The 24,968-nt window shown below is 38.6% G+C and overlaps 1 protein-coding gene across 2 annotated transcripts in view; it reads left to right on the top strand.

The window, feature by feature from the left end:
- Nucleotides 1-365: 365 nt before the first annotated feature.
- ARFGEF2 (ADP ribosylation factor guanine nucleotide exchange factor 2) overlaps nt 366-24,968 on the top strand; it is a 35,892-nt gene continuing 11,289 nt past the window's right edge. Inside the window, exons 1-25 of one of the 2 annotated variants that reach the window (XM_041122430.1) lie at nt 366-694; nt 6,857-6,887; nt 7,673-7,796; nt 8,505-8,651; nt 9,500-9,679; nt 10,116-10,335; nt 11,017-11,088; nt 11,377-11,525; nt 11,935-12,065; nt 12,600-12,834; nt 13,095-13,194; nt 13,421-13,560; nt 14,658-14,766; nt 15,280-15,481; nt 16,240-16,351; nt 16,945-17,150; nt 18,077-18,161; nt 18,250-18,421; nt 19,558-19,709; nt 19,894-20,022; nt 20,398-20,556; nt 21,759-21,906; nt 22,853-22,952; nt 24,298-24,338; nt 24,423-24,592. In XM_041122430.1, the coding sequence (XP_040978364.1) occupies nt 556-694; nt 6,857-6,887; nt 7,673-7,796; nt 8,505-8,651; nt 9,500-9,679; nt 10,116-10,335; nt 11,017-11,088; nt 11,377-11,525; nt 11,935-12,065; nt 12,600-12,834; nt 13,095-13,194; nt 13,421-13,560; nt 14,658-14,766; nt 15,280-15,481; nt 16,240-16,351; nt 16,945-17,150; nt 18,077-18,161; nt 18,250-18,421; nt 19,558-19,709; nt 19,894-20,022; nt 20,398-20,556; nt 21,759-21,906; nt 22,853-22,952; nt 24,298-24,338; nt 24,423-24,592 (3,453 nt within the window). In that variant the 5' untranslated portion in view covers nt 366-555. The remainder of the gene's footprint in view (nt 695-6,856; nt 6,888-7,672; nt 7,797-8,504; nt 8,652-9,499; nt 9,680-10,115; nt 10,336-11,016; nt 11,089-11,376; nt 11,526-11,934; nt 12,066-12,599; nt 12,835-13,094; nt 13,195-13,420; nt 13,561-14,657; nt 14,767-15,279; nt 15,482-16,239; nt 16,352-16,944; nt 17,151-18,076; nt 18,162-18,249; nt 18,422-19,557; nt 19,710-19,893; nt 20,023-20,397; nt 20,557-21,758; nt 21,907-22,852; nt 22,953-24,297; nt 24,339-24,422; nt 24,593-24,968) is intronic. The other variant, XM_030008877.2, reaches the window with a different exon arrangement.

Below are 24,968 nucleotides of genomic sequence, written 5' to 3'. Positions count from 1 at the left end.
GGCAATTTTTTTAAAACGCCGGGAGGAGCACAGCGCGCTTCCCGGGGAAGCGGGTGACGCGGGGCAGGCCCCGCCCGCAGACACCCGCACACAGCAGCGTTTCCGACGCACACTGATGGCCCATAACTAGCTCAGCAGTTCGCCAGAAGCCCGGAGCTGCGGGGAGGTGGCGTTAATTTTATTTAGTTACAGGCAGCGGTTCGTCTTTCAGCAGCGAGGCGCGGTGGCCCCGCTCGCACGGCGGCTCCCGCCACGGCCCTGCCCCGGCCCCCCGCAGGCCGCCTGGGACCCCGCCCCCTCTCGAGCCCCGCCCACCCCTGGCCGCCCGTCGCCGTGGGCACCGCGGAAGGGGTCGGAGGTCGTCGCGGGAAGGCGGGGTGGTAGCCCGAGTCACGTGACGGTGCCAATATGGCGGCGCCGTGGCGGCGGCGGGGTGGCAGCCGCTGAGGGAGGTGCGTCTCTTCCGGATGGTGGGGTTGCGGCGCGGCCGCAGGCTCTGAGCGCCGGCCCCGGCGACCCGCTCCCTGCCCCGCGGCGGGGCCGCCCCGCCCCGCCATGCAGCCCCCGGCCCGCGAGCAGGACGCCCGCACCAAGAGCATGTTTGTGTCGCGGGCCCTGGAGAAGATCCTGGCGGAGAAGGAGGCGAAGCGGCCCCCGCACGGACAGCTGCGGAGAGCCTGTCAGGTGGCGCTGGGTGAGTCCGCCCGGCGCGGCGCGGCCCGGTCCGGCCCGCGGGACTCCTCCGCCGGGCTGGGGAGCCGCCACCCCTCCCCGGCCTGGGGGGGGGGATGACAGAGGGTCCCGCTGGCGGCGGGGTGGAAGGAATCCTTGCTCGCCCGGTGCGGCGGGGGCGGGAGGCGGTGTTACCCCTCCCCGCTCCGGCTGGTGTCCTCCGCCACGTCGGATCCCCGGCGGGGAGCGAGCGAGTCCCGGTCCCCCAGCTGGGAGGTTGCCGGCCGCGGCCCCGGCTGAGCTCGGGACTTTGGAGTGGGGGGAAAGTTCTCTCTCTAATACCTGACGAGCAAGTTCGAGGGGAAAACCCCCAGATATCTCTTTCTATTAAGTTCTGGTCTCGGTATGAAGCAAAAGGGGGTGGGGTTTGTCACTTTAGAACCAATTTTCAGAAAATTAATTGTAAACTTTTAAACTAGGAGACTGGCTGTTTAAGGCCCTCGACTTGCGGAGTCTCAGATCTTCCAGGACTAGCAATCTTCTGACATCTTATCTCCAGCTCGTGGTTGGACTGGCTAAAAACTGTTAGCAGTGTAGCCAAATACATATAATGCCTGTGGTGTCTTGCAGAACTGAAAATACTTTTTGTGAAGTCGGTGGACTGGTCCTGAAAACCCCTGCAAATACAAATTGATGATATAGGTCTCTGTGTTAAAGTTCTGGGAACATACGGTATATCCTGAAGGGGAAAAAAATAAACTGGGTAAAGCTAAAGTATAGCTCTTACAGTTGGAGTTTTCTGTGGCCTTTCTGAATTTGCAAAAGTGACATACCGGTTGCAGTTTTAGTTGCTTTGCACCAATATTTTTCCTTTAACTTGGGAACGTTTACTGTATCCAGAACAGAAGAAAAGGCAGGCTGAGTATGTAAGGAAACTAGGCAGATGCAAGTTCTGTCCAATGCACTGCGAAAGCAAGCTTGAAAAATAGCTGTTATTTTTACCTTCCTTCCCACAATCCTTACCTTCAAGAAATTTTTAGGAGCTAATTGTAGTGATAGTATATCCAGAGAAAGCTAACCAGATAAAAGGGTTTTTTTTGTTATTATTAAAAGTTGACATTGTGAGCAGTACTGTAACATGTGTGCCCCAGCAGTTAGAGACTACTTTTCCTACTTACTTCCTTTTCCTGATTTCTCCCCCAACATGCACCCAACCCAGTTACGGGACTGCGAACCTGTTTTGTTGCTATGTAAATATATTTAAAGGGTGAGAAAGGGAACTTTCTTGAAAGATGACTAGTGAAGGTCTTTCTTTGCTAACACATCAAAGATTATGATTTTGGGAGAGGGGTATTGTGCAATAGCCACCTATTAGCATTTGCATATTGGATTATAACTATTCTATGTCTGCATATTTTAAGGTACAGTACATTTGAGGGTAGTTTAATGCTTGTGATGATGGACATTTTTTGCTAATCTTGCTCAGAAAAAAGAAGTCCGTGTGCTTTCCTGGACTAAAGCAGAGGTCAGCATGAATAGATAACCTGTTGCCCAACCGTCCTGCCGTAGCAGGGCCTTGGTTACTGTACTAAAGGATCTCTGTTGTATTTGGTGAATGTTGTATCATTTTAAGTTGTCAACATGAATGTGGTGTCTTTTATTTATGTGTGATTTTTTTTTTTTCCCCCCAAACTTCATTCTGTTTAGGTTAAGCTCTTTTTTACTCAAATGAAAAAATCAGTTTTACTTACATATACTTAAGCTTAATTAAGCTTATACTTTATATTAACTAAGACTATGACTTCAGTTTCAAAAGTGTTAGCTCTAATTATCAAGCCCTGCGCAATAGTAAATATGCTAGGAAATGTGGGAAGAACATTACTTGCAGCCTGAGGAATTCAGGCCAGACTTTGTAATCTACACAGACTGTTATGGATGAAAGAAGCTTCCATGTTTTGAGTAATAAAAAAGTCCAGTTAACTCTGAGTAAAATTAATTCAGTTTGAGAGAAATGCGAAGTTAACTTTATGAAACTGGTAATTGTGTCAGCTGTTGTCTTCTTTTTTTCTTTTTTCCATGTCATACTTCGAATAATCTCTTTCTGCTTCTCACTAAATTCCATTTGCTGTGCTGTCTTATTATACAATGGTCCTTTTAATGGAGTGTTGAGGTATTGTACCATTTATAAACTAGTCAACACAGGCACGGGTCATGTGTAAATGATACGTGCTCTTGGTACTAGGAAAGTCTATAATGCATCTTTTTTTCTAAATAGAGAGGAACTGGTCTATTCTACAACTACCTAATAAAAATTAACCTGCAACTATTTCTACAATTTCTGCTGTAGTGTTACTGCAGTAGTGTTTCTGCTAATTACATATGCTTTAAATTTTTTGTTTGGTGAGACAGAGAAATATCTTTCTAACTGTGGGAATGATGCTCTTGTTTTCTTTTACATGGGTTCTTTATTGTTTTGAATGTGTTCAACTCCTGAGAGCTCAAGTAAATTACTACTGAAAATTGTTGTCATTCCTATGTAGGAAGTATAGGTATTCTTTCATTCTAATTTTAATCTGTTCTAATTGTTTTAATCGTTCTAATTTTAAACTGTTCTTACCCTTTTTTATCTTCCTTTCCCAGTAATATACCTTTCACTGGACTAATACTGTGCAGTTTTGGACTGCAAAATATCTTTGTGATTTTGTAGAAATGAGAAGTAACATAGGCTCAAATGGGATGTAAACACAAGAAGTGTTGAAGAAAACAAACAAAATCAGTTCACAGTGGTGTTTTGGGTTGTGTTTTTTTTTTGCTCTGTCCACCCCCTCCTTTGAAATACACAGTGTTAATGTTGAGTAAGCAGAGTTTGAATAGATTCCTTCATTCAGTCTCTTGCTTCATCAGTAGGTGTAACGGTTGTATCCTGTATTCTTGGTGCCAGTAAGCCCCAGGAGAGATTGGGAGAAATTGAGGTTTTTAAACAGAGCAGCTGTTCTGCTCTGCTTTAGAAAACTGTTTTTAAGAAAACTTGTTTTCAACAGACAACCAGTGTATTGTATAAAAATAGTTGCTTAATAAGCATTCACATGGAGCTCTAGGCACACATGATTCTTAGTAAATCTACTGAAATAATCTCTATTCTGAAAAATTTACAGTGGAGCACAGACAGTGTGTATCACAGCAGTTCATATCGGTCTAATGCTAATTGTGTGCCTGGATCTCTCATATAAACTATTACTCTTGCCCTGTTAGAACTGCTTTTAATGACATACTGTGCAGACAACCTGGTTATGTGACCTTCTTTGACTGCCACGTACATATCTTCGAGCTTTGTAAACAACAGAATTTGTTTAGTTAGCTTGTTAATGAGTTTAATAAAATAATCTCTTAAACCATGCCTTCACTTAGGAATCTAGTTGTGTGTTTAAGAAGTCTCTGGGTATAAATGACAGATGTCTAAAATAAGTTTGTGTTTCTTAGTTTAGTAGCCTCTTGGCTAGCATGTTTTGAGAACACTGGGGCAAAGAGGAGGTAGCGTTGCTTTATTGTGGCAGCCTTTTCTAAAGGGTTCTCTATAAATCGATAGAATCAATAAATGTGGGTGTTGGGTTTTTTTTTTATTTAAGTTTAAGGCAGCCTGGAATTAGGCAATGCAGTAGACTTTACTGGTTTGGGGGAAGGGAAGCTTTTGCTGCTGCTCCATGTGTTTGTATTGGCACTGCTGTCTGGTGTTCTGACACGCTATGGAAAGACATTGCATGTGTCCTTGTGCGAACACAAGCTATGCCATTTTCTGCACAGGAACTAGTTTGCTTCCACTGAGACAAACTTGATTGCACATTAACATAGGATGCATCTAATTGCAGGCAGACAATTATTTCCTCCATTTTAATATATGGTTTTCAATATAAGCAAACTTAAACTATCCATCTAATGTAGAAAGGCAGTTAGTTTCAGCATGAGCTTCATCCTGCTTTTATTATGGCCAGAAGCTCTGGAAGAAATTGCTGCAAGGCCTTGCTTGTTATTCCAGTTGTGTTGCCTGGTAGGAATGCTGAAAGGCTTGCATGGAGTGGGCAGCACACATAGTCCCCAGAGTTGAAGATGTTTCTGACTGAAGTAGATATGATGTATGCCAATACGTTCTGGCCTTGAAAGTAGCAGGTAGCTCTAGTACTGAAAACACCAAGTGAAGGGACAGTGTTGTGCTGTGATGACCAGACATTGGCCAAAATTCAGACTGTGTTCTGTAGCTGTGGAAGCGAATTCAGCTGTGCCCCTTAATCCTATGACTGGAAAAGGAGAGTGACAGTGGCAGTAGGTTTCTGGAAGCTGTCTGTGCCTGGTCAGGGCTCGGCAAGCTGATCATGGCAACAGACTTCATTTAGGCAACAATTTCTGTTTCACTCACTTTCAGTGGTCAGACCACCAAATGAGCACTTAAAATGTGGAAACTTCCAAACTATTTTGATGCAGTCAGTAGCAGAAGCATGCCTGTAACTTGCTTTTGTCCTTTCATTTATTCATTTCTGCCAGCATTATCTGTTAAAATACTCTTGTGGTGCAGATATTTTTATATGGCTTTAGAAAAGCCTTTATTAAATAAAACTGTGGGTAACTTGGTCAAGCCTTGGTTAGATTTATTTATTTATTAGTTTATGGAGTATTTCTGAGAGTGAAATTGTCATTGTTCTAATACGGGATGCTATTCTTATATATTTTTCCAATGCAAGATCTAATATAACTATCAGTGAAGATGGGCACGATCATGTCTCCTTAAGGCTAAGACTCTTCAATATTTCTGTTGTCTGTTCTTTTGTTGGCTATACTGTGGATAATGTTCCTTCAGTTCTTGTTACATTACTTATTGCTAACGGATGTCATACTGCTTCTTTCTTGACTGCTGACTGTGTTGTCTTTCATTAATGCCTATGGCAGACAGAATAGCAAGTCCCAGTCCTGGATTTAGCTTATCACTCACAGCTTGCAGTTATACAGGTTTCCTCCACGTTTTGCTTCCATTTTCTCTATAAAATAGGGGTAGTAATGTTACAAAATAGGCATACTCTGCAAGGATTAATTCTTGCAACATTCATTGAACAATAGGACAGTGCAAAAATCTGTAACGTGTTTGTTACAGTCCTTGTTCATTAGTATGTTTTGTGTATTTATGCTTCTGAGACAGAAGAAATTATTGATGTTCACAGGCAGCACTGAAATCATCTGAACTCTGAACATCTAATCCCAAACAATGGTGCCTCTCCAGAGTTGTGGAGAACAAGTATTGAGTGAATGATCCGTTTCTAATAACTTTGCAATTGCAACAAGTTTTGTAGGCATGATAATTTGCAGATGCATGAGATAGGGTGGGATGGACAGGATTCCACATGGTGTTACAAATGGTTGTAGCTGTGCAGCCTTACTGCATGTGCTGGTTTTGATATTTTTTGTCAGTTTTCACAGTATGCGCTTATGCCATGTCTGGTGTAGTGCAGTTCTGGTCTGTATTGTGCACCATGGTGACATTTTAGAAATCCTTAAAAAGCCATACTAGCATCTTAGGGATTTGCTGCTGTATGCAATAGAAATGAGAAAGGAACACTTTTTTTTTTTTTCTTTTCCTGTATTTGGTTTTATGAGAAGCTCCCTTTAAAAGTGTAATTTAAAAAAAAAAAAAAAAAAAAAAAAAAAAGCTCTGCTGGCAAAATGACACCATGCATTTAAGATTTCTTATCTCTTGGGAGTTTGTTCAGCTGATGTCATATTGTGAGGTTTAACAAAAGCAGGCTAACTAGCATTGTAGTTAACAGGAAGGTCTGATGCATTGAACTAATGGTTTATGCAGTGGCTTAGACTTCTGCAGACCTGAGCGCTGTGATGTAGACTTACTCTTGAATAAAAATTGCATACTATACCTGTTTTCTAAAGATATCTCTTGTTAAGAATGTTTGGAAAAATTAGCCTTTTCATGTAGAAGTTGAGAGATATGCCTTCCAATAAATGGTGTAACTGTCCACGATCTCTGAAGCTGAAGATGTTACAGGAAAGGAATAGCAAATACTGAAGTGTAAGACTTCTGGTTTGAAACAGCTTTGCTTTATTGCATTTTTCCTTATTTGTGTTATTGATAACGATAACTTATGTTGGGTGTTAAATGCTTTGAATATTTTTTTCTTTCTTTCAGATGAAATAAAAACGGAGCTGGAAAAGCAAAGGTAAATTATTAATTGCTGTAAACTATGCCATAAAACAGCAAGCAGAATAATTTGATAGTGGAAATGTAAGAGTGTATATACATTATGGCAATGAATTTGTGAATACCCAGTTACACACCTTTCTGCTGAAAACATGATATGGCCCGTGTGCTCCAATTACACAATGTTTGTGGGTGTGGGTACTCAAGCCATAACTGCCTCTGAATTTCACTATGAAAAAATTGCAAAACTTCTAAAAGATGCTAGTTTTTCACTTCCTTTTACTGGGCTTAATATAGCCTGATAGGAGATCATAAAGAGCAATAGGTGTCCTCTGTTTGACAGTATATGCTCTTAACTACCTAGATCAAGAATACCAATTTCAATATTACTTAAATCCAAATTTTAAAACACTTTTCCAGCACTCTGCTGTGATTTAAAATGAGCCTCCAATGTGTTTCTCTTTGCTTAATAATCCTCATATGGTCCCTGTTTAATTAATTCAGAATAACTTTGATAGATTTATCATTTAAGTTGTGTAGGAGTTCCCAGTATTTCAGGTAGCGGGACTGTGTTGGAGTGTAGTGAGGGAAGAGTTAAGTTTAAGAATATATGAAAAAGTTAAGATGTGATACTGATTTTTAAAGAAAGCTGAACTTCCTTTAAGAAAGTATGTGTGAGAGAAACTTGAATTACATTTGTACGCTGCTATGTACCATTCAGCTTTAAATTTAGAAAAGGAGGAAGCGTAGTTTGCTGTGATATACATGTTTAGAAGAATTAATAACCCTTCTTATCTGACCTAGAGAAGGCACTGCTGCTCCACCAAAAGCAAACTTCATTGAAGCAGATAAGTATTTCCTCCCGTTTGAACTGGCCTGCCAGTCAAAGTCTCCACGCATTGTCAGTACTTCACTGGATTGTTTACAGGTAACTGTTCTGTTTAAATTTGGACAGAGTGAAATGGAGAAACATGCGGTTACAAAAATCTTGTGTGATGTTGGCATTCTTAGAGTGAAGAAGTAATACTGTCCTGAGTACATACAGTGGTGAAGATACCCACTATGGCTACCTAGATGCATAAACCATGCAAAATAGGTTATTATCAGACTGGGCTGACAGCGCATCTTGTCAAAGTCAGAAATGTGTGTGTGTTGTTTTATAGTGAACCAAGCCTTTACTGAAGCTCATGAATGCTTACATTATTCAGTAAAGATGTTTCATCTGTGGTGCTCTAAAAGGGATATTTACCATGGTGTTTCTTGTAGTGCTGATGTGATGGGAGGTTAGACTCTGGAGTCTTTCTACCTTGATCCTCCTTAGATTCTTACAGAAAAAACAAATTCACCTTAAGGGCAGAACCTTTCTGTTGTTAATAGGTACAAAGTTTGATGTTAAAAAATTTTGTCTGGTTACAATAGGTCTGGGTGGAAAAAGCTTATGTATCACTTACTAAATTTGTTTTGTCTAGACGTGTGAACAGTCCAAGTATTTGGTAGCCAGACTATTGATGGTGTTAAATTTTTGTGTTAAAACTGGTTAAGTGAGGTATACTGTCTAAAACCCCCTTTTTATGATGTACTTACTGTATTTTAGTTAACAGTATATGGTTGTCTAACCTGCATTCTTTCTACGCAGAAACTCATTGCATATGGACATATCACTGGCAATGCTCCAGACAGTGGAGCTCCTGGAAAACGACTGATTGACCGAATAGTTGAAACCATTTGCAATTGCTTTCAGGGTCCTCAAACAGATGAAGGAGTACAGTTGCAGATAATTAAGGTATTTTATTTGGTTCAGTTTGGTGCAATGTTAATTTGCTTTCTCTGATTTTGTAACTGAAAAAAATTTAATGCGAAGCACTACTGAAGGCCCAGTTTCTCCATTTCTTACACTGTTAGATGTGTCATTGAATTTAGGGAGGCTGTCACCAGGTCAGACTTGGTATGTGAAATGTATTTCCTCTTGGTGAAGCAGAACATAAGGGAATAATTTATAAATGTTTGTCCTTCTTTCTGGGATGAGCCATGGCCTGGGTACTTTATCTTGCAGACAGCTGGGTGTTCATCTTCTAGGCTAGTAATGCCCACATTCATTAGGCCAATGAATTGCTATCAGCCTTCAGCTGGAGGCACTGTAACTCTGATGCAGTATCATGGCCTGCTGCTCTAGCCCATCTGCAGTATATGCTCTCAACGAAGCATAGTAGTCCCAGTGGTGTGTGTTCTGGTTCTGAAATCTACTTGGGCTACCAAAACCAAGGTTGGAAATTGGTGAACCTGCTAGTAATCTAATCTGATGGCAGTGTAGAGCAATTAGCCTTTTCACAGAAATTAAGCCATAGAATATAATAACTGTTTCATGTGGAGGTGGAATATCTCCCTTAGTGGAAAACTAGTTGTGATAAAACACTTGAACAGCTCAGGAGAGAATAGAGTTATGTGGAAGTTCTGTTAAACTTTCTTTGATTTGAAATCTTGTTTCAGAGAACTAGAAGTTCCTTACAAAGTCTTATAAACAGATACATGTGTTTCATAACAAACCCAGTGATTATTATGGAAGACCTGCATGAAGTGTATTGCTGCCTACTTGCTTAGATTTCATTTTTACTGTGTTATGGACTTTTTCAGGCTCTCCTCACTGCAGTAACATCTCCGTATATAGAAATCCATGAAGGAACAATTCTTCAGACTGTTAGAACCTGTTACAACATCTATCTGGCCAGTAAAAATCTTATTAATCAGACAACTGCCAAAGCTACCCTTACGCAGATGTTAAATGTCATTTTTACACGGATGGAAAATCAAGCTGTACGTAACTGTTACTTTTGCTCATCTCAAATGTTTAGGCTTGAAAAATGAACAGAAAACTTTTTTATAATTATTTTTAATGGGGCTGTCATTGTAGTTGGATATCTATTGATCTGTAACTTTAAAAGAATTGTCAAATCCTGTAGTGAAGCACACTGAAGCATATACTGACTGATTAAAAATAAAATATGAAGCTTTTTGCTGATAACAAGGTTTCACATTGTACTTTCTGCCAAATGGCTTTGTATAAACAAGTGATGGGATGCTTTTAAAATAAGCATGAAGAGCATCTTTTTAATTTGACTGGTCAAGTGATATCTTCACTGTTTCTTTCTTGTTCCTTTGTGAATTCACATGTTAACATCAGTCATCAGAGATACCTGTTTTCCCTTATGTTTTGTGCCTTAGATTAACTTTTTCATATTGGTTTTTCAAGATACAAGAATCCAGAGAAATAGAAAAAACAAATCAGCAAAAATCCCAGTCTCCTGCAATTCAAGTGGTGTCCAAGTCTCCGAAGATTGGTCAGTTAAAGCATGGCTATCAGGAAGGCAAACCCACTGTTCCTGTAAGTGTGGAATTAACAAACGGTGAGCCTGAGAGGGCAGAAAACGGAGAGGTGAAGTTGGAGCAGGATCTGACTCTTTCAGCATCAGGTGAACAAGAATAGGTTTTGTCTGTTGCTTTCAGTTACAATGTTCCTATTGAAAAATGCTCTTTTAGGCTATTTTGGGGAGAACTGACTGGGGATATTGGCTCAACTCATGCTTGCATTTTCTCAGTAGTTATTCAGAGTATACAGGCCATCCTTAGCTTGTCTACAGCATTGTAACCATTGAAGAAAGGCTTATGTTTTCCCTAGAATTCTAGTGCAACTATATATAGTTTTTGTATATAGAATTATAATGGCATTTGACTTGATTAGGTTGATAAAGGGGAAGGAAAGGAAGAGAATAATCACAGTACATGGGAAGTGACAGAATTGCTTTCAGGTAATTGAAGTCCTGTGGTAAAAATAATGTGTATTATGAAGACCTTATCATAAGCATATACTGTATCCAAATTAGGAATGTAGGGTATTCCAAAACTAAAAGTTCATAACAGTTGATAAATGCAAATGACAAAATCACTGTATTAAAAATATCAGTGTTTTATTATAAACAATGGAAATAATGTCAATGAATGTTTTTGTATGACTTCTTGGAAATGGCTTTAGAGGAGAACTACTAAAGAAAATGTTTAATTTTTAAACCTTCTGCTTCTGTCATGTATCTCCTTTCCATCTTCTTCCTAAACAAAAGTACTAAATTGAAAATTATCTCTGTGTGTTTCATTAGAGGAAACAACTGATGGAGGAAATGAAATGGTTAAAGGCATCTTGGAAGATGTGGTCACGTCAGCTATGAAAGGTAGCAAAATCTTCTAAAGTAAAATAGCTGCATGTGTATTGCCAAACTTTTATTCCTGTGATTATAAAAGCATGGAAGTTCTTGTTGTTACTTAGTATCTTGTCAAGAACACATACTAAGGCAGTAAGAACAGGTTTTTATTGTTTCAATATTCTTCTTTTGCTGGTAGCCAAGAAACTTTAGTTTACCAGTGCTGCTTCTGTTCCACTTGGTTGTAGAGCTTCACAAAGTCATGGGATAAAAAAGCTCAATGGGTGATTTTAATTGGTTTTACTTTTTCCCATTTAGTGGCGGAAGAAAAGCAAGTAACAGAAACAGTTAAGGCTCTACCTGCATTAGAGACTGCTGATATTGCTCTTTCTGGCTCTAGTAATGAAAATGTACAAACAAACGGGATTCCAGATGACAGGCAATCTGTTTCCTCCACTGATAACCTGGTAAATAACTTCACTGGATGCTAATGTATATTTAGGAAAGGCGATATGTTTTTATCATGCCAACTAATACAGTGGGATTTTGGGGAGGGAAGGTACAGAAGCTTTGATGTATGTGTCCTGCTCAGCTTCAAAAAGGAAGCAGCAACTGCAATTTAAGTCGATATTGAAAACAACTGTTCCAAAATTGATTATGTTATTTGTATTTTAATACAGGGTGGGGGCGGAGGGGAAGAGTCTGTCAACATGTGTGAAAAGATCCAGATCACTTGCAGGTTCAGGTTTAGTTTAAACTTTGCAAATGTACAGTTTTTTCTTAATCTGTAGCTAATTCTCAGAGGAGCTGTGGAATCTTCTTAATTGCTCTGTTCCTTTCTTTCACTGACGATCTAATGTGTTTCTTGCTCTCAAGGAAACAGATGTATCTGGACATCAAGCTGCTTCCAAATTTTCCCATGTTCTACAAAAGGATGCCTTCCTTGTGTTCAGGTCATTGTGCAAGCTCTCAATGAAGCCACTTGGTGATGGACCACCAGATCCCAAGTAATGAGACTGTAGTTATTACACATTATCCTTTTCAGGTAGCTTTTGGAGACAGTTAAGTAGCTGCTGTATGGTAAAACAGGTATTCAAAATTCACCTGTCAGGCCCTTATTTCAATTAGTTTGATGAATCTAGGGTTGCAACTTGCTTCAAATTATTAAAAATTTAATACATGAGGGTTGTGTGGGTTTTTTGTAACAGGCTTATTAATCTTATCAGTTGAAGTGGCCTTGACTATAGTATTTGTGAGTTTTTGATGGGGGAGTGGGAGAATGCGTCTTAGTAGCACTGAGTTGCATCTATTATCCTAGTCCAAGATGTTAATGCTCCCGGAAAATCTCCAAATTAAGATGGTAGATGTTGTCCAAAATCACTTGCAGGCTGATTTCCACCCCTCCTGTGCCCTGCCTTGAAATGAATTAAAAGAGCAGTCATTTCTTCTTGATGTGGAAGAAATGCCATAGTGGTCATGCTGAATACAAGTATGTATTCAGAAATGTAATAAAAATATATTTGATTTTGAATTTTTTCTAGATCCCATGAATTGCGTTCTAAGATAGTGTCTCTCCAGCTGCTTCTGTCGGTACTGCAGAATGCTGGTCCAGTTTTCAGGACACATGAAATGTTCATCAATGCAATCAAGCAATATCTTTGTGTAGCTTTATCTAAAAATGGAGTCTCTTCTGTTCCTGATGTATTTGAGCTCTCTCTTGCCATCTTTCTCACGCTGCTTTCGAATTTTAAGACCCATTTGAAAATGCAGATTGAGGTGAGAGACTTTTATCTAGCATTTGTATGATGCTCTAGTTCTCAAAAATACTGTAATGATAAAACACCAGCTGGAAGATAGAAGTCAATGTCTTAGTTTTGTTTGCTTACTAAACTAGTATATTACTACTGTATTCAAATTCTAATATGCATGAGATGATACTCTTCAAGAGGAATTACTGAGTAGAAAAGAATTTTTACATTTGACATGGTTCTAATAAGTTTAGGATCATCAAGTCCTTTACCTCATTTATTTTGCAGGTGTTCTTCAAAGAGATCTTCCTGAATATTCTAGAGACTTCTTCAAGCTCCTTTGAACACAAATGGATGGTGATTCAGACTTTAACTAGAATTTGTGCAGGTATTTCCATTGTTGTGAAAAGCAGTCGCTTCCTCTGGCAGCAGATGAAAATTACATTGAAGGCAAATGCCACGTGTAATGTTTAAGTGTGAAAAATTGAATTTGATCCTGTAGTGCTTGGGTTAAACGTCTGGATTCATCCCCACTGCCTGCTCCAACCGGCTGATTCCTTTTAAAAATGCTATTACACTGAATCCTAATACTTGCATTTTCTTTTATTTTCAAGATGCCCAGTGTGTAGTGGATATTTATGTTAACTATGATTGTGATTTAAACGCTGCTAATATATTTGAACGCCTTGTAAATGATTTGTCCAAAATCGCACAGGGACGAAGTGGGCATGAGTTGGGAATGACGCCTTTACAGGTAAGAAAAACACCTTTGAAGGTAAGGTACTTTTTTTTCCATAAATGGTGCTGTCTCTGCATCGTTATTGATATTTCCAGTGGTTCATGTTGTCCTTAATGTACTGATGTTGCTTCCTTTATTAGTTAGCCAATTTTGCAATTGGATGCTGAAGCAGTACGATTAATTTACTTTGTGATTTTGATGTATATTTGCATTGTGACGCTAGGCTGGTTCTGGGCTCTTTTGTTGGTCTGCCATGGGAGAGAGAAGCAAATGAGCCTTCCTCTGCCTTACTCAAATGACTTCCCTTCTGGGGTTTATGAACCAGCAGTAGCTTCATCTTGTGTTTGCTTTGCACAGACATTTTGTGCTGTATCTACACCACAAGTGTTTTATTTTTAAAATTATACTTTCCCAGTGATTAGAGGCAGGGTGGAGTATAGACTGCTTTCAGCAGGAGGAGTTATTTCTGGTATTGGCCTTGTCCTACAGCACTGTTTTTCTAGCCCAGCCTAATGGCTTTCAGGGCTGAAGTGAACTTAGTGCCAGTGTTGGTCTCGGAACTGAGTGCACCTCACACTTCTCCCCCCTCCCCCATGGTCCTTTGACCAGAAAATGGAAGTAAAAACCAGGAGACCTTTGTTTCAGATTTTGGATAGAACTGTTTATTGTACAGCTAAGGTAGTAAGACGCTTGTCTTGCTTGTGGAGAGATCTGACACTGTAGAGACTTACTGGATGGTCATAATCATTCATACAACAAAGGGGCTCCATGTAGGATTTGGTGTATATTGCTCATTGGTTGCGCTCATCAGTTGTCAATAGACCATCTGCTTAAGCAGCTGGAATGTGTGTGTCAGTCTCGTTATGGTTGCTTTTGGCCCAGATGTATACAACCTAAATAGTCAAGGGGCAGAAACTTCCTATAACCGATAGATTCTCCCTAACTGATGAACTTTCTAAGGTTTGAATGGTGTGATGTAATGCCTTCTAAAAACTTGTGGACATATATATATATATATCGCTTTGGGTTTTTTGAGGGTTTTTGTTGTTGTTTTGTTTTTTCATTTGGGTGATTTTTTTTTTGTTTTTTTTAATTTTTTTTTTTTTTTGAAGGAACTAAGCCTGAGGAAAAAAGGACTTGAATGTTTGGTTTCTATTTTAAAATGTATGGTAGAATGGAGCAAAGACCTTTACGTGAACCCCAATCATCAGGCTAGCTTGGGTAAGATTGTCTCATTATGGAGAGACTATTTTGTTTAATAAGTTTGTGCTTGTGTTTATTCAGTGTTTAGAAGCTACTCCAGAAGTGTGGATGCTATGTTTTTACATAATGATTTGTTTATACAAATGAAGTATTTTATAAACAATTGTTAATGCTGTTGCAGTAACAAACTCTCCAATTGTCTGGTTCAAATAACCAGGTTCTGTTTAAGAGCTTTAGCCAGGCCATTGTCTACACTATAAAAGTTGGCTTATGTAGAACAAGACATGTAACAAATCTTGCAGTTACTAAGTTGAAGCGCAATTTCTCCATAGCAGCTGCTGCTGCTGTTCTCTGCCTTTCATTGGATTATTTTAGAATTGCATCAATATAGCATCTTCATGTAGTGTAGACTGCCAAAAAGTATACGTGATAAAATAAGAATATTGACTCATAAATTTCTACTAAAAAGTTTTGTAACTAAAAGCTTTTGACTGAACAGGATAACTTAAGTCTTGCCCTGTTTATAAATAGGTTCATATAAACAATCTGAACAGGAAATGGCTGAAGGTAAATGCCTTGAGAGTGGAGGGAGACGGAGTAGTGTCAGTTCCTTGGACTCCACTGTGTCGTCAGGAGTTGGAAGTGTTGGTACCCAGACTGCTGTCCCAGATGATCCTGAGCAATTTGAAGTCATCAAGCAACAAAAGGAAATAATTGAACATGGGATAGAACTGTAAGTCCAGTATGACAGGAATATAAAAGTTCACTAATAAAAAAAACTGTGTGTACAACAATATTGTTTCTTATGGTCTTACACAGTCAAACCTGTAGGGACACTTACAAATTGATCTTAATGCTGAAGACTCTTGCCTGCTGTTGTCAAAAGCTAACACTGGAGGCTACTGTAGTTAAAAGGAATTCGGTAAAATCTTGGGTGGAGTGGAGGGTGGTTTCACAGCTTTCCTTTGTGCTGGTTCAGCCACACAAGAGAGGAAAGTGTGTGTATACCTAGGAAGAAATTGATTTGAGCAGGCAGGCTTAATGTTGTCTTACAGCTCTTACACCATTTGTTGTCTTTTGTTGAGTTTGGAGAATTAGATTATTGTCGAGCTATGCCTTACTACTTTTTCATTGGTTTGAAGATCTTTGTCTGTAAATGCTATAAGAAGGTCTTGAAGAGCAACATTTTTAACATTTCATGGAAATTCTCTAATTTTTAATATTTCAAAAAGGTCAGTTTTTAAGTCAGTTTTCCAGCAATAACTTTTAAGCTTATCAGCAACTGAATGTACCTTATGAGATGTAGCCTATGGTGTGATATGTGCAACAAATGTATTAACTATTCTTTGACTTTTTTCTAACTAGAAAAAAGAGATACAGAGCTATAGCACAGAATCTTTGGTTTAGAAGGGCTCTATAAAACTAAAATTTTATAGGCTGTGATGTTTTTCAGTTGTATGTCTCAATTTCCACACGTTTTTGTCTGAATAGGTTTAATAAAAAACCAAAGAGAGGAATACAGTATCTACAGGAGCAGGGAATGCTTGGCACTACAGCAGAGGACATTGCACAATTTTTGCACCAAGAAGAACGCCTCTGTTCTGTAAGATGACATGCAACATAAGATAATGAATACTTTTGCCCCTATCATCATCTCCCCTGTCTTCCGATGTCTGTATGCGCTCACTTTTCAGTTCATATTTCACTAATAGATAACTGAAAGTGTAAGGGTTCTAATGAAGGTACTTAATACCAATGCTACTTTCTATTTACTTGCTGCCCCAGGCTTTTTAGTAAAGTAGCTGTGTTTACAATAAGGTGCTGAAGGGATTCCCCATAAATGGGAACATGCATTTTATCTATATCTGCATTAGTGGTATCTTGCCACCGAAGGAATATCATGTACTGCAGTGGCAAAGCATTCTCTTCTGCATGCAAAATTGGGCACAAGTTCAGCTTTCCTTGGCTCTACAGTAATGCAGATCTTGCCTTGGGAAGTGAGGGAAGCAAGAATATGCAGACTAAAGGCATTTCTAATGACACTGGTTTCTTGTCATCCCTCTAACGGTTGCTCTGCTTGCTCAGTGAAGTGTATCAGTCTTACAAAACTGACAGCTGTGCAATTCTTGTACTATAAACTTTCTTGCAAAGCTGGCAGTTGGATTACACACTAATAACTGTCTCTTGTGTTTTTAGACTCAGGTAGGGGAATTTCTTGGGGAAAGCAACAAGTTTAACAAGGAAGTGATGTACGCTTATGTAGACCAGCTTGATTTCTGTGGAAAAGACTTTGTCTCTGCTCTGCGTATATTTCTGGAAGGTTTTCGTCTGCCAGGTGAAGCCCAGAAGATTGATAGATTAATGGAGAAGTTTGCTGCTAGATATATTGAATGCAACCAACGGTAATTCAAAACATTTGTATTGGAAAAGTGCCTGAAGAAGGGCTGTATTGTTTGTGGCCGTTAGGGGCAAGGTGCAGCTCGCACTCATACTAGGTCAGGAACTTCTACAGACTTGTGTGAGGAGCAGATCTTGTTGCTAATACTAGTGCTGACCCTCTTCAGCAGCTAGGTGAAATGGAAACTTTGGATAGAAAGTATCCTGGTGCTGGCATTTCATTAAATCCGAAATACTTGCTAGAATGAATTATTGGAACAAGAGTGCCCTAAGTATGTTAAATTGTCTCTGTATAAGCTGTTCTGTTTTAAAAGAAATGTACGTCAGTCAAGTGTAAACAACAGTAATAAGAAGTAGCAATTGATAAAATTCAAAATACATGGCATAAATAGCTAATAAGATGTTACACATGTTTTTGTTTGCCTGTTAGACGTTGAACAAAATGTATATATGTTAGTTGTCATTAAGAAGGCAGTGTTACTATTGTTTCTAATGTAATAAACTAGCATTGAAGTTTAACTAGGTGTTCAGGCTTAATTGGTTCCTATTCCTCAGTCCAGTTGGTGCCTCACTGGGTTGGTTTTGTATAGCTCTTTATGAAACCCTGGGAGTGAAAAATAAGCTGTTCTTTACCTTTTGTAGGAATACCCAAAAAAGGGTAATGTATAATCTTTTGGGAAGGTACTTGAAAATTCCAGTCATTGCTAGTTTTCAACATTGTGAAGAAGATGCTTTTATATTGTTTCCCTTTTTATTTGCATTTTAAAACACTTGGGGCTTCATGCGTTTCTAAAGACTAATTTCAGGCTCTGTTAGCTCTTTGGTTGAATGCATAGCACTTCTGGGTGTTTTTCTTGCATGTAGAAATAGAGTTAATGGATTGAGGAATTAGGGCTCTAAAAACCTGTTTTGTTTTTTTTTCCTCCCTTAGGCAAACACTATTTGCTAGTGCTGACACTGCCTATGTTTTGGCATACTCTATTATAATGCTGACTACAGACTTGCACAGTCCACAGGTAGAAATTAAAGCAAACTTGTAGATGTTCAAATTTCCCTGAAACTTGCATTCAAAATCTGATATCCAACTTCCATTCTTTTTTACAGGTAAAGAATAAAATGACAAAGGAGCAATACATTAAAATGAATCGAGGAATCAATGACAGTAAAGACCTGCCAGTAGAGTATTTATCCACAATCTATGAAGAAATAGAAGGAAAGAAAATTGCAATGAAAGAGACAAAAGAATATGCAATTACAACCAAGTGTAGTAAACCAAGTAAGAAGGAACTAGAAACCGAAAGACCACAGTGCTCTTGAACTATTGCAGTAACTTTCAGGATGGTGTAGTGGGAGTTCACATCCCTTTTTGAAAATGTGTTGTGCAGTACATAAATTACTTTCGGAATGGCTAGTATAGATATTTGGAATGAAACTGGCTCAGTTAAGTAACAATGCTGTGATGGAAACATAGCTGTGTAAGTGCATCTGGCACCATTGCAGAGAGGCACTGGAAACTAGATTTGGGGTTTTTTTGAAACGGAAGTGTGGGGGGGAAGATGGTAGAATAATTGAAGGTGGCAGTTACTTTGCAAGTTAACTTCTTGTTTTTATGTGCTAGACAACAGGTGGGGTTTTGTTTTGTGTTGGGTTTTTTTGTCTCCCTATCAGTAGCATGTCATAGTTCAGAGGCTGGTAAGTGCCACAGTCCTTGTGATAATGTTTGAAAAAGAGAGAGATCAGAGAGTTTGTCATGGTCTGTAGTCATCTATCCTCATCTAGACCGAATGACAACTTCTGTTTGTAGTGTTCACTAGAAACCAGGAGCCCCAGCTCTACTCTGCTTTTGCTCAGAATAACTGGTATTGATTTAATTCAAATCAGTAACTTCTGAGTCTTCAGCATAGTGGTTTTTTCAGTGTTTTCCATGCTATTTGCAAGTTTCCTAGATCAAAATAGCAATGAAATCGTTTTGCTTGAAAATGGAAGTTGCAACCATTACTATAAGGGTAAAGAAACACTAAGATATTAATTTATTTATCAAGTTAGTGAGGGCTAGTTTTCTTTTGAGGATGTCAGGCTAAGAAGATGAAGGATCTTCCATCCATTTTTACAGGCGGAGTGACTTAATAGAGTATGCCTCTCTGACTTCCAATGATTAGGTCATAACATGTGGCATATAATAAAGGGCTGAATTAGTTATTTTGTATAGAATAAAGTCTTAAGCTGGCATGTGGGTTTTAGCGCTGGAGTTCTTTACTTGCAACCTATGACAGCCTCTTCAGTTCTAACATTGTGGAAGATTTTTATCTTTAGATTTCATTTGTAATACCTTTAATATTTTGTGATGCTCTAATGTGAAGACATGATTTCACAAAAAAGAAACTAATGCACACTGTGTGGTGTTCCCCTTAGGTGTAGCTAATGAAAAGCAGCGGAGATTGTTGTACAACTTGGAGATGGAACAAATGGCTAAAACGGCTAAAGCCCTCATGGAGGCTGTAAGCCATGCAAAGGCTCCTTTTACTAGTGCCACTCATCTGGATCATGTCAGACCCATGTTCAAAGTGAGTGTGAAGTTCTCCTCGTATCTTCATTGCTAAGAGTTTTAAGCATGGGTAAAAGTGGAAAATTACTCTGAAGAGCTAGGTAATGCAACAGGTGCACTCTTTGGGTATATTTGGTTTCAGTACCTAGTGTTTGGGTTAAAATTGTAATAGACTTCTGAACTTAGTTTCTTTCTTTCTTTAGCTTGTATGGACTCCATTGCTGGCAGCTTACAGTGTTGGCTTGCAGAACTGTGATGACACAGAAGTTGCATCCCTTTGTTTGGAAGGAATACGATGTGCAATTAGAATAGCCTGTATCTTTGGAATGCAGGTTTGTATAAGACTTAGCGTGGGGCTTGCTAAGGGCAGTGTAGGCTCTGGGAAGGAGATGAAGAATTACAAACAACTTACACATAGAAAATGAAGCATCTGGTCTACTGTCTTGAAATGGTAAAATAAAATAATACTGTCTCGTTGTAGTTTGGTTTAAGATCTTGATATCATCAAGCTTTTCAACTGTTTTTCTCTTATTGCTGAGTCTTCTATTAAGAGCGTTTACTAACTTGCCTCCCACTCCTCTTCAGCTGGAAAGTGCTCTAATAGTGCCAGCTATACATAGAAGGGCAATTGTGTAGGCATGCTGGACAAGTAGCTTTCTCTAGCTCTTCAGGGACTTGATTATGGTGCTTGTTTCTCTGTCTTGTAGCTCGAACGAGATGCTTATGTACAGGCCCTTGCTCGTTTTTCCTTGTTGACTGCCAGTTCCAGTATTACAGAAATGAAACAGAAGAACATAGATACCATTAAGACACTTATTACAGTTGCTCACACAGATGGCAACTATCTTGGGAACTCTTGGCATGAGGTAAAAACTTGATTAGTTTAAATAGTGCAACTGTGTTGTCCTCTGAAAACTTGCAGGATTTTGTTCTTCTACTACTTTCATTCTTTAGTAACTGCATTAGCTCCCAGCATGTGTCAGAACACTGTTTAAAATGTGGATTCAAGTGCATTATTATGTTAGTGGTTTATATATATGTGTGTATGTATGTACATATATGTAAAAAAATGCATTGCATTTTTCTGGCAGACCCTATAGACACTGTGTGACCAATATTGTAATTTTTGTAGGTGCTTTTGATATGGAATTAAAACCATATTAAAATCTCATTTGACTTCAGAAAATTCTGCACAGAAACTATTGTTTACGTGAACAAGAATGCAAAAATATACTAGCTCACAGGTCCAGACTTGTCTGTGCAGTGTTTGGCAACATTTATACCATGATCACATGAAAAACTAGGGCTAAAATAACTTGGTGGGGGATAGGTAAGGATAGGCTGTCAGGATCATATGTATTTTCTTACAGTGTATTTTCCAGGAGCTCTTTAATCAGATCTAAATCTGTGCTGCTGCTAAAAGGGGCATTCCTACTGCATTCTGTTCTTTGGCACTAGTCTTTGGCTACATGATAATATGACCCAAATATTCTCTTGCTGACAAATTACTTGGACCTGGCTTACAGCATACCCTCACAAATGCTTGTGCCAGTCCAAGGGATGTTGCAGTGGGGGAGTAAGAAAGAAGAGATAGTAAATTTTGTGCTGATGGCAAGGCACAACTTTGGCATTTTCACTGTCTATGTTGAAACATCATTACTCAAACTGGCAGCTGCAAAAATTCAGTCTTTTCATCTCTCTGGGACAATGAACTCTCTAGAAGATCAACTCCCAAGTTGTTTATAGTTTTGAAGTTTGATGCTGTAAGAAGTAATAAAAAGGTTTCCTCTAGTAGTTAGAGATCCAAGTTAGATTTTTGGGTACTGTTTATTTTGTCTCATATTGGAATGATTGGTGGCAGCTGGTGCTCTTGAATGAATTACTCAACTTTATCTCCAGTTGTATGGGTAATGTTTCAGTTACATCAAAACTGTTACCGTTGTCAAAGTTGTTTTAAAGGTTAGAGAACCTGGGAAGGTTATAAATATTAAATATAAATATAAAACAGTTAAGAATAAAAATATAATGGTGTCAGGAAACACAATGTTTAAATATCTTTTGTTTTTAGATCTTGAAATGTATTAGCCAGCTGGAACTAGCACAACTTATAGGAACTGGAGTGAAAACTCGTTATTTATCTGGCTCTGGGCGTGAAAGGGAAGGAAGCATTAAAGGCTATGCATCTGGAGGGGAAGAGTTTATGGGCCTGGGATTAGGTGAGATTAATAATCTTGGACTTCACAAAGATGCACATATAAGCGAACTATGATGGCTAAGAAAGCTCAATGATATAAGATATTAAAATATATTTACTTGCTTCCAGGGGAAGCTATATTGGATTAATGAAACTTAAAAAAATGGAACCATATATTTCAAGATGTATTAGTAATTACCAAATATGTTCTAACTTTGTAATTGGGTTAAGCAATTTAACAAAACTCCTCCAGATTTATTTGCTGGAACATGTTGTTGTCAAAACTGTTTTACCATACTTACTAAGTCGTGGTTTCATTACCGTTATTATCAGTTCTTTCTTTTTTATGCTCTGTTTTTAATAGTAAAAACATCAGCCATTTATTTTTAGGAACTAGTAGATGTTTCAGTGATTGATAATTGGTTTTCCAAATTAATTTCTTATCTCTGCATGTTGGGCTTGCTGTTCCAGTTTCTATTGTTCCTGCATTATGTACAAGAAACAAACCTTAGTTTTTAAGCTTTAAATTAGAGGGACGAGGCAAGTTGCCGCAATCTTTGGAAAACCATCAAGGAAACATTTTAATTTGAAAATACTCTGGGGTTAGTGCTATACACAGTGATGATGCTGAATATAACAGAACTGTGCCTGGCATTAACTACTTGTATCTGACTTAGAGTTAATATTTTAAAATCATAGTTTATCATTTCCAATTTTTATTAACAGCATTGCATCTGTTAATAAACGTGATGGTCGAAACACAATGCCCTAAGGGGAAAAACCCCATACTTCTTACTGGATGTTTAATTTTGTAATAATCTGGCACAGATCTGGCATCTTCTCCATATAAATTACAAGATAATTGGAAGCAGTAGTCACTTGTCTTTGTCTACTTGTGTAAAGTTGGGGTTAATATAAGTCACGATTTCATGATGCTAAATACTGGGTTTTAATGGCTTTTATTGCAGGTAACCTCGTTGGAAGTGGAGCTGATAAACGGCATATGGCAAGCATTCAAGAGTCTGTGGGAGAGACCAGTTCGCAGAGCGTAGTGGTAGCAGTAGACAGGTACTGAGAATATAATCTCTTTCTGGGGAAAACATGACTTCAAGTTACTGACCATTTTCACTTTATTTACAGACTCTTGACAGGGACTTTTGTTCTTGAAGCCTATTTCTGTTGTGAGAAAGATGCTGATACTTAGGTGCTTTCTCTGGACCCAATAAGTATATCTCTTTAGGCATGTAATAGTCACAAAACAACAGACTGTCATTAAATAACAGTATAACTAATGTAGTGTATTGTGAGAAAGGGCACTGTGTGTATTCATGTGTTTTTATGCCTTTTCTTTGGAGTAAGCCAGTGAAGAGCAGAATTAGGTTGGTATTACAGTATTCAGCTATTTTTGTTTTACAAATCTGTCTGTTAACTGTCTCTAGCTTACATGTATGTATTCTGTGTATTTGGGGTTTTTTTGGTGTTTTGTTTTTTTTTTTTTTTAAATTTAGGCTGAACAGGACAGGTATCTGAAATGAATAAATGCCCTTATTTTAGTAAATTATGGAATTTTCTTTGGTCTTGTAAACGTCAGTATTTTGGCATTTCTTTAGTTGCTGTTCTTCAGCTCTTTATTCGTTAGTTGCTGCATTCTTGTCTAAATCGTTATCTTTCTCATCTGTCCTTCTAAAATGTTGTCTGAAGAGATGCTTCTATCATAAAGCATGTGTTGGAAGGGGACTTTTGTATCGTTATTGAAAATATTGGGCAAGTCTGTAGAACCATACATTCAGACTTGTAGTGTTTATTGTAACATAAATGCCTGTTACCATATCAAAGTCTAAAAGACATGGGAACATTCTCCGCTTACCAGTGTTCTATATGAACCATGATCAGTGGTCTGAACTCCCCTCAAGACTCAAGAAGGGAAAATGGTGCATCCATAGTCTTTCTGCTGTCTGTTTTGATGGCCACAACTTAAGAGTATTCTTGAACTATGTAAAGATCAAGCAGGTGGCTGGCATCCAGTAAAGTCTAGCAGCAAATCTTTCTTCATGTCTTTTTATTCTCCCTATGAAATTGAACACACTCAGTCATCCAAATGACTGCTCCAGCACTACTTGTCCTGGATAAAATTGTGAGCCTGCATGTGTTTCCTGCAGTGGGGCAGGAGCATAGTAGACTGTGACTTGCAGCAGGGAAGAGAATGCTTAGACTAGGAGAAGGACATGAACTGCTGCCAAGGAGTAAGAATAAAGCAGTTGCAGAGTTCATGGCATGGAGGATTGTAAAAAAAAACCAAAAAAAAACCCACATCTCCTCCAGGAGATGTGCTGGCACTTGCCTACAGCACTAAGATGTGATTGACTCTTGTGGATGTGCAGCTAAAACTGCAACTCATTTATTTGTTCCATAGGATATTTACAGGATCAACTAGGCTGGATGGAAATGCAATAGGTATGTATGCTGACCATTTGCTGGGTTACAGGAACTCTTGCAATGTAACATCCTGAACTTACAGCAGTGTGTTTTAATGTTCAGTTGATTTTGTCCGATGGTTGTGTGCTGTTTCCATGGATGAGCTGGCTTCCCCACACCATCCACGCATGTTCAGCCTGCAGAAGATAGTGGAGATATCATATTACAACATGAATCGCATTAGGCTGCAGTGGTCAAGGATTTGGCACGTGATTGGAGATCACTTCAATAAGGTATTTTTAAAAATCAAGTTACAGAACATACATGAATAGCAGGACTTCTTTAATCAGCTTTTTCCTTTTATGTTCTTAGTGGTGTAGGTTGTGATATTTTAAAAAAAAAAAAAAAAATCCAGTAAAGGCATCTAAAGGAACCACCTATTTAAAAACCTAAAGTGTATAAATAGAAATGGAACCGTTCATGGGAATGATTTTTAATCACTTCATTATATGATTTTGTACTTGTATTTTTTCTTTATGTCATTGTCTCATCCTTCTGATCAAATGCCAAGTTAGTTTTCCTCTAAAATATATACAGGTGATCCTGGAACAACAGTTATTTTCTTTAGGAAACTGGACCATGTTTAGGTGGGGATTTTTTAACCTAAGT

The sequence above is a fragment of the Aquila chrysaetos genome, chromosome 3, assembly GCF_900496995.4.
Source record: "Aquila chrysaetos chrysaetos chromosome 3, bAquChr1.4, whole genome shotgun sequence".
Taxonomy (NCBI): Eukaryota; Metazoa; Chordata; class Aves; order Accipitriformes; family Accipitridae; genus Aquila; species Aquila chrysaetos.
This window is presented reverse-complemented; position numbering and strand designations above follow the sequence as displayed.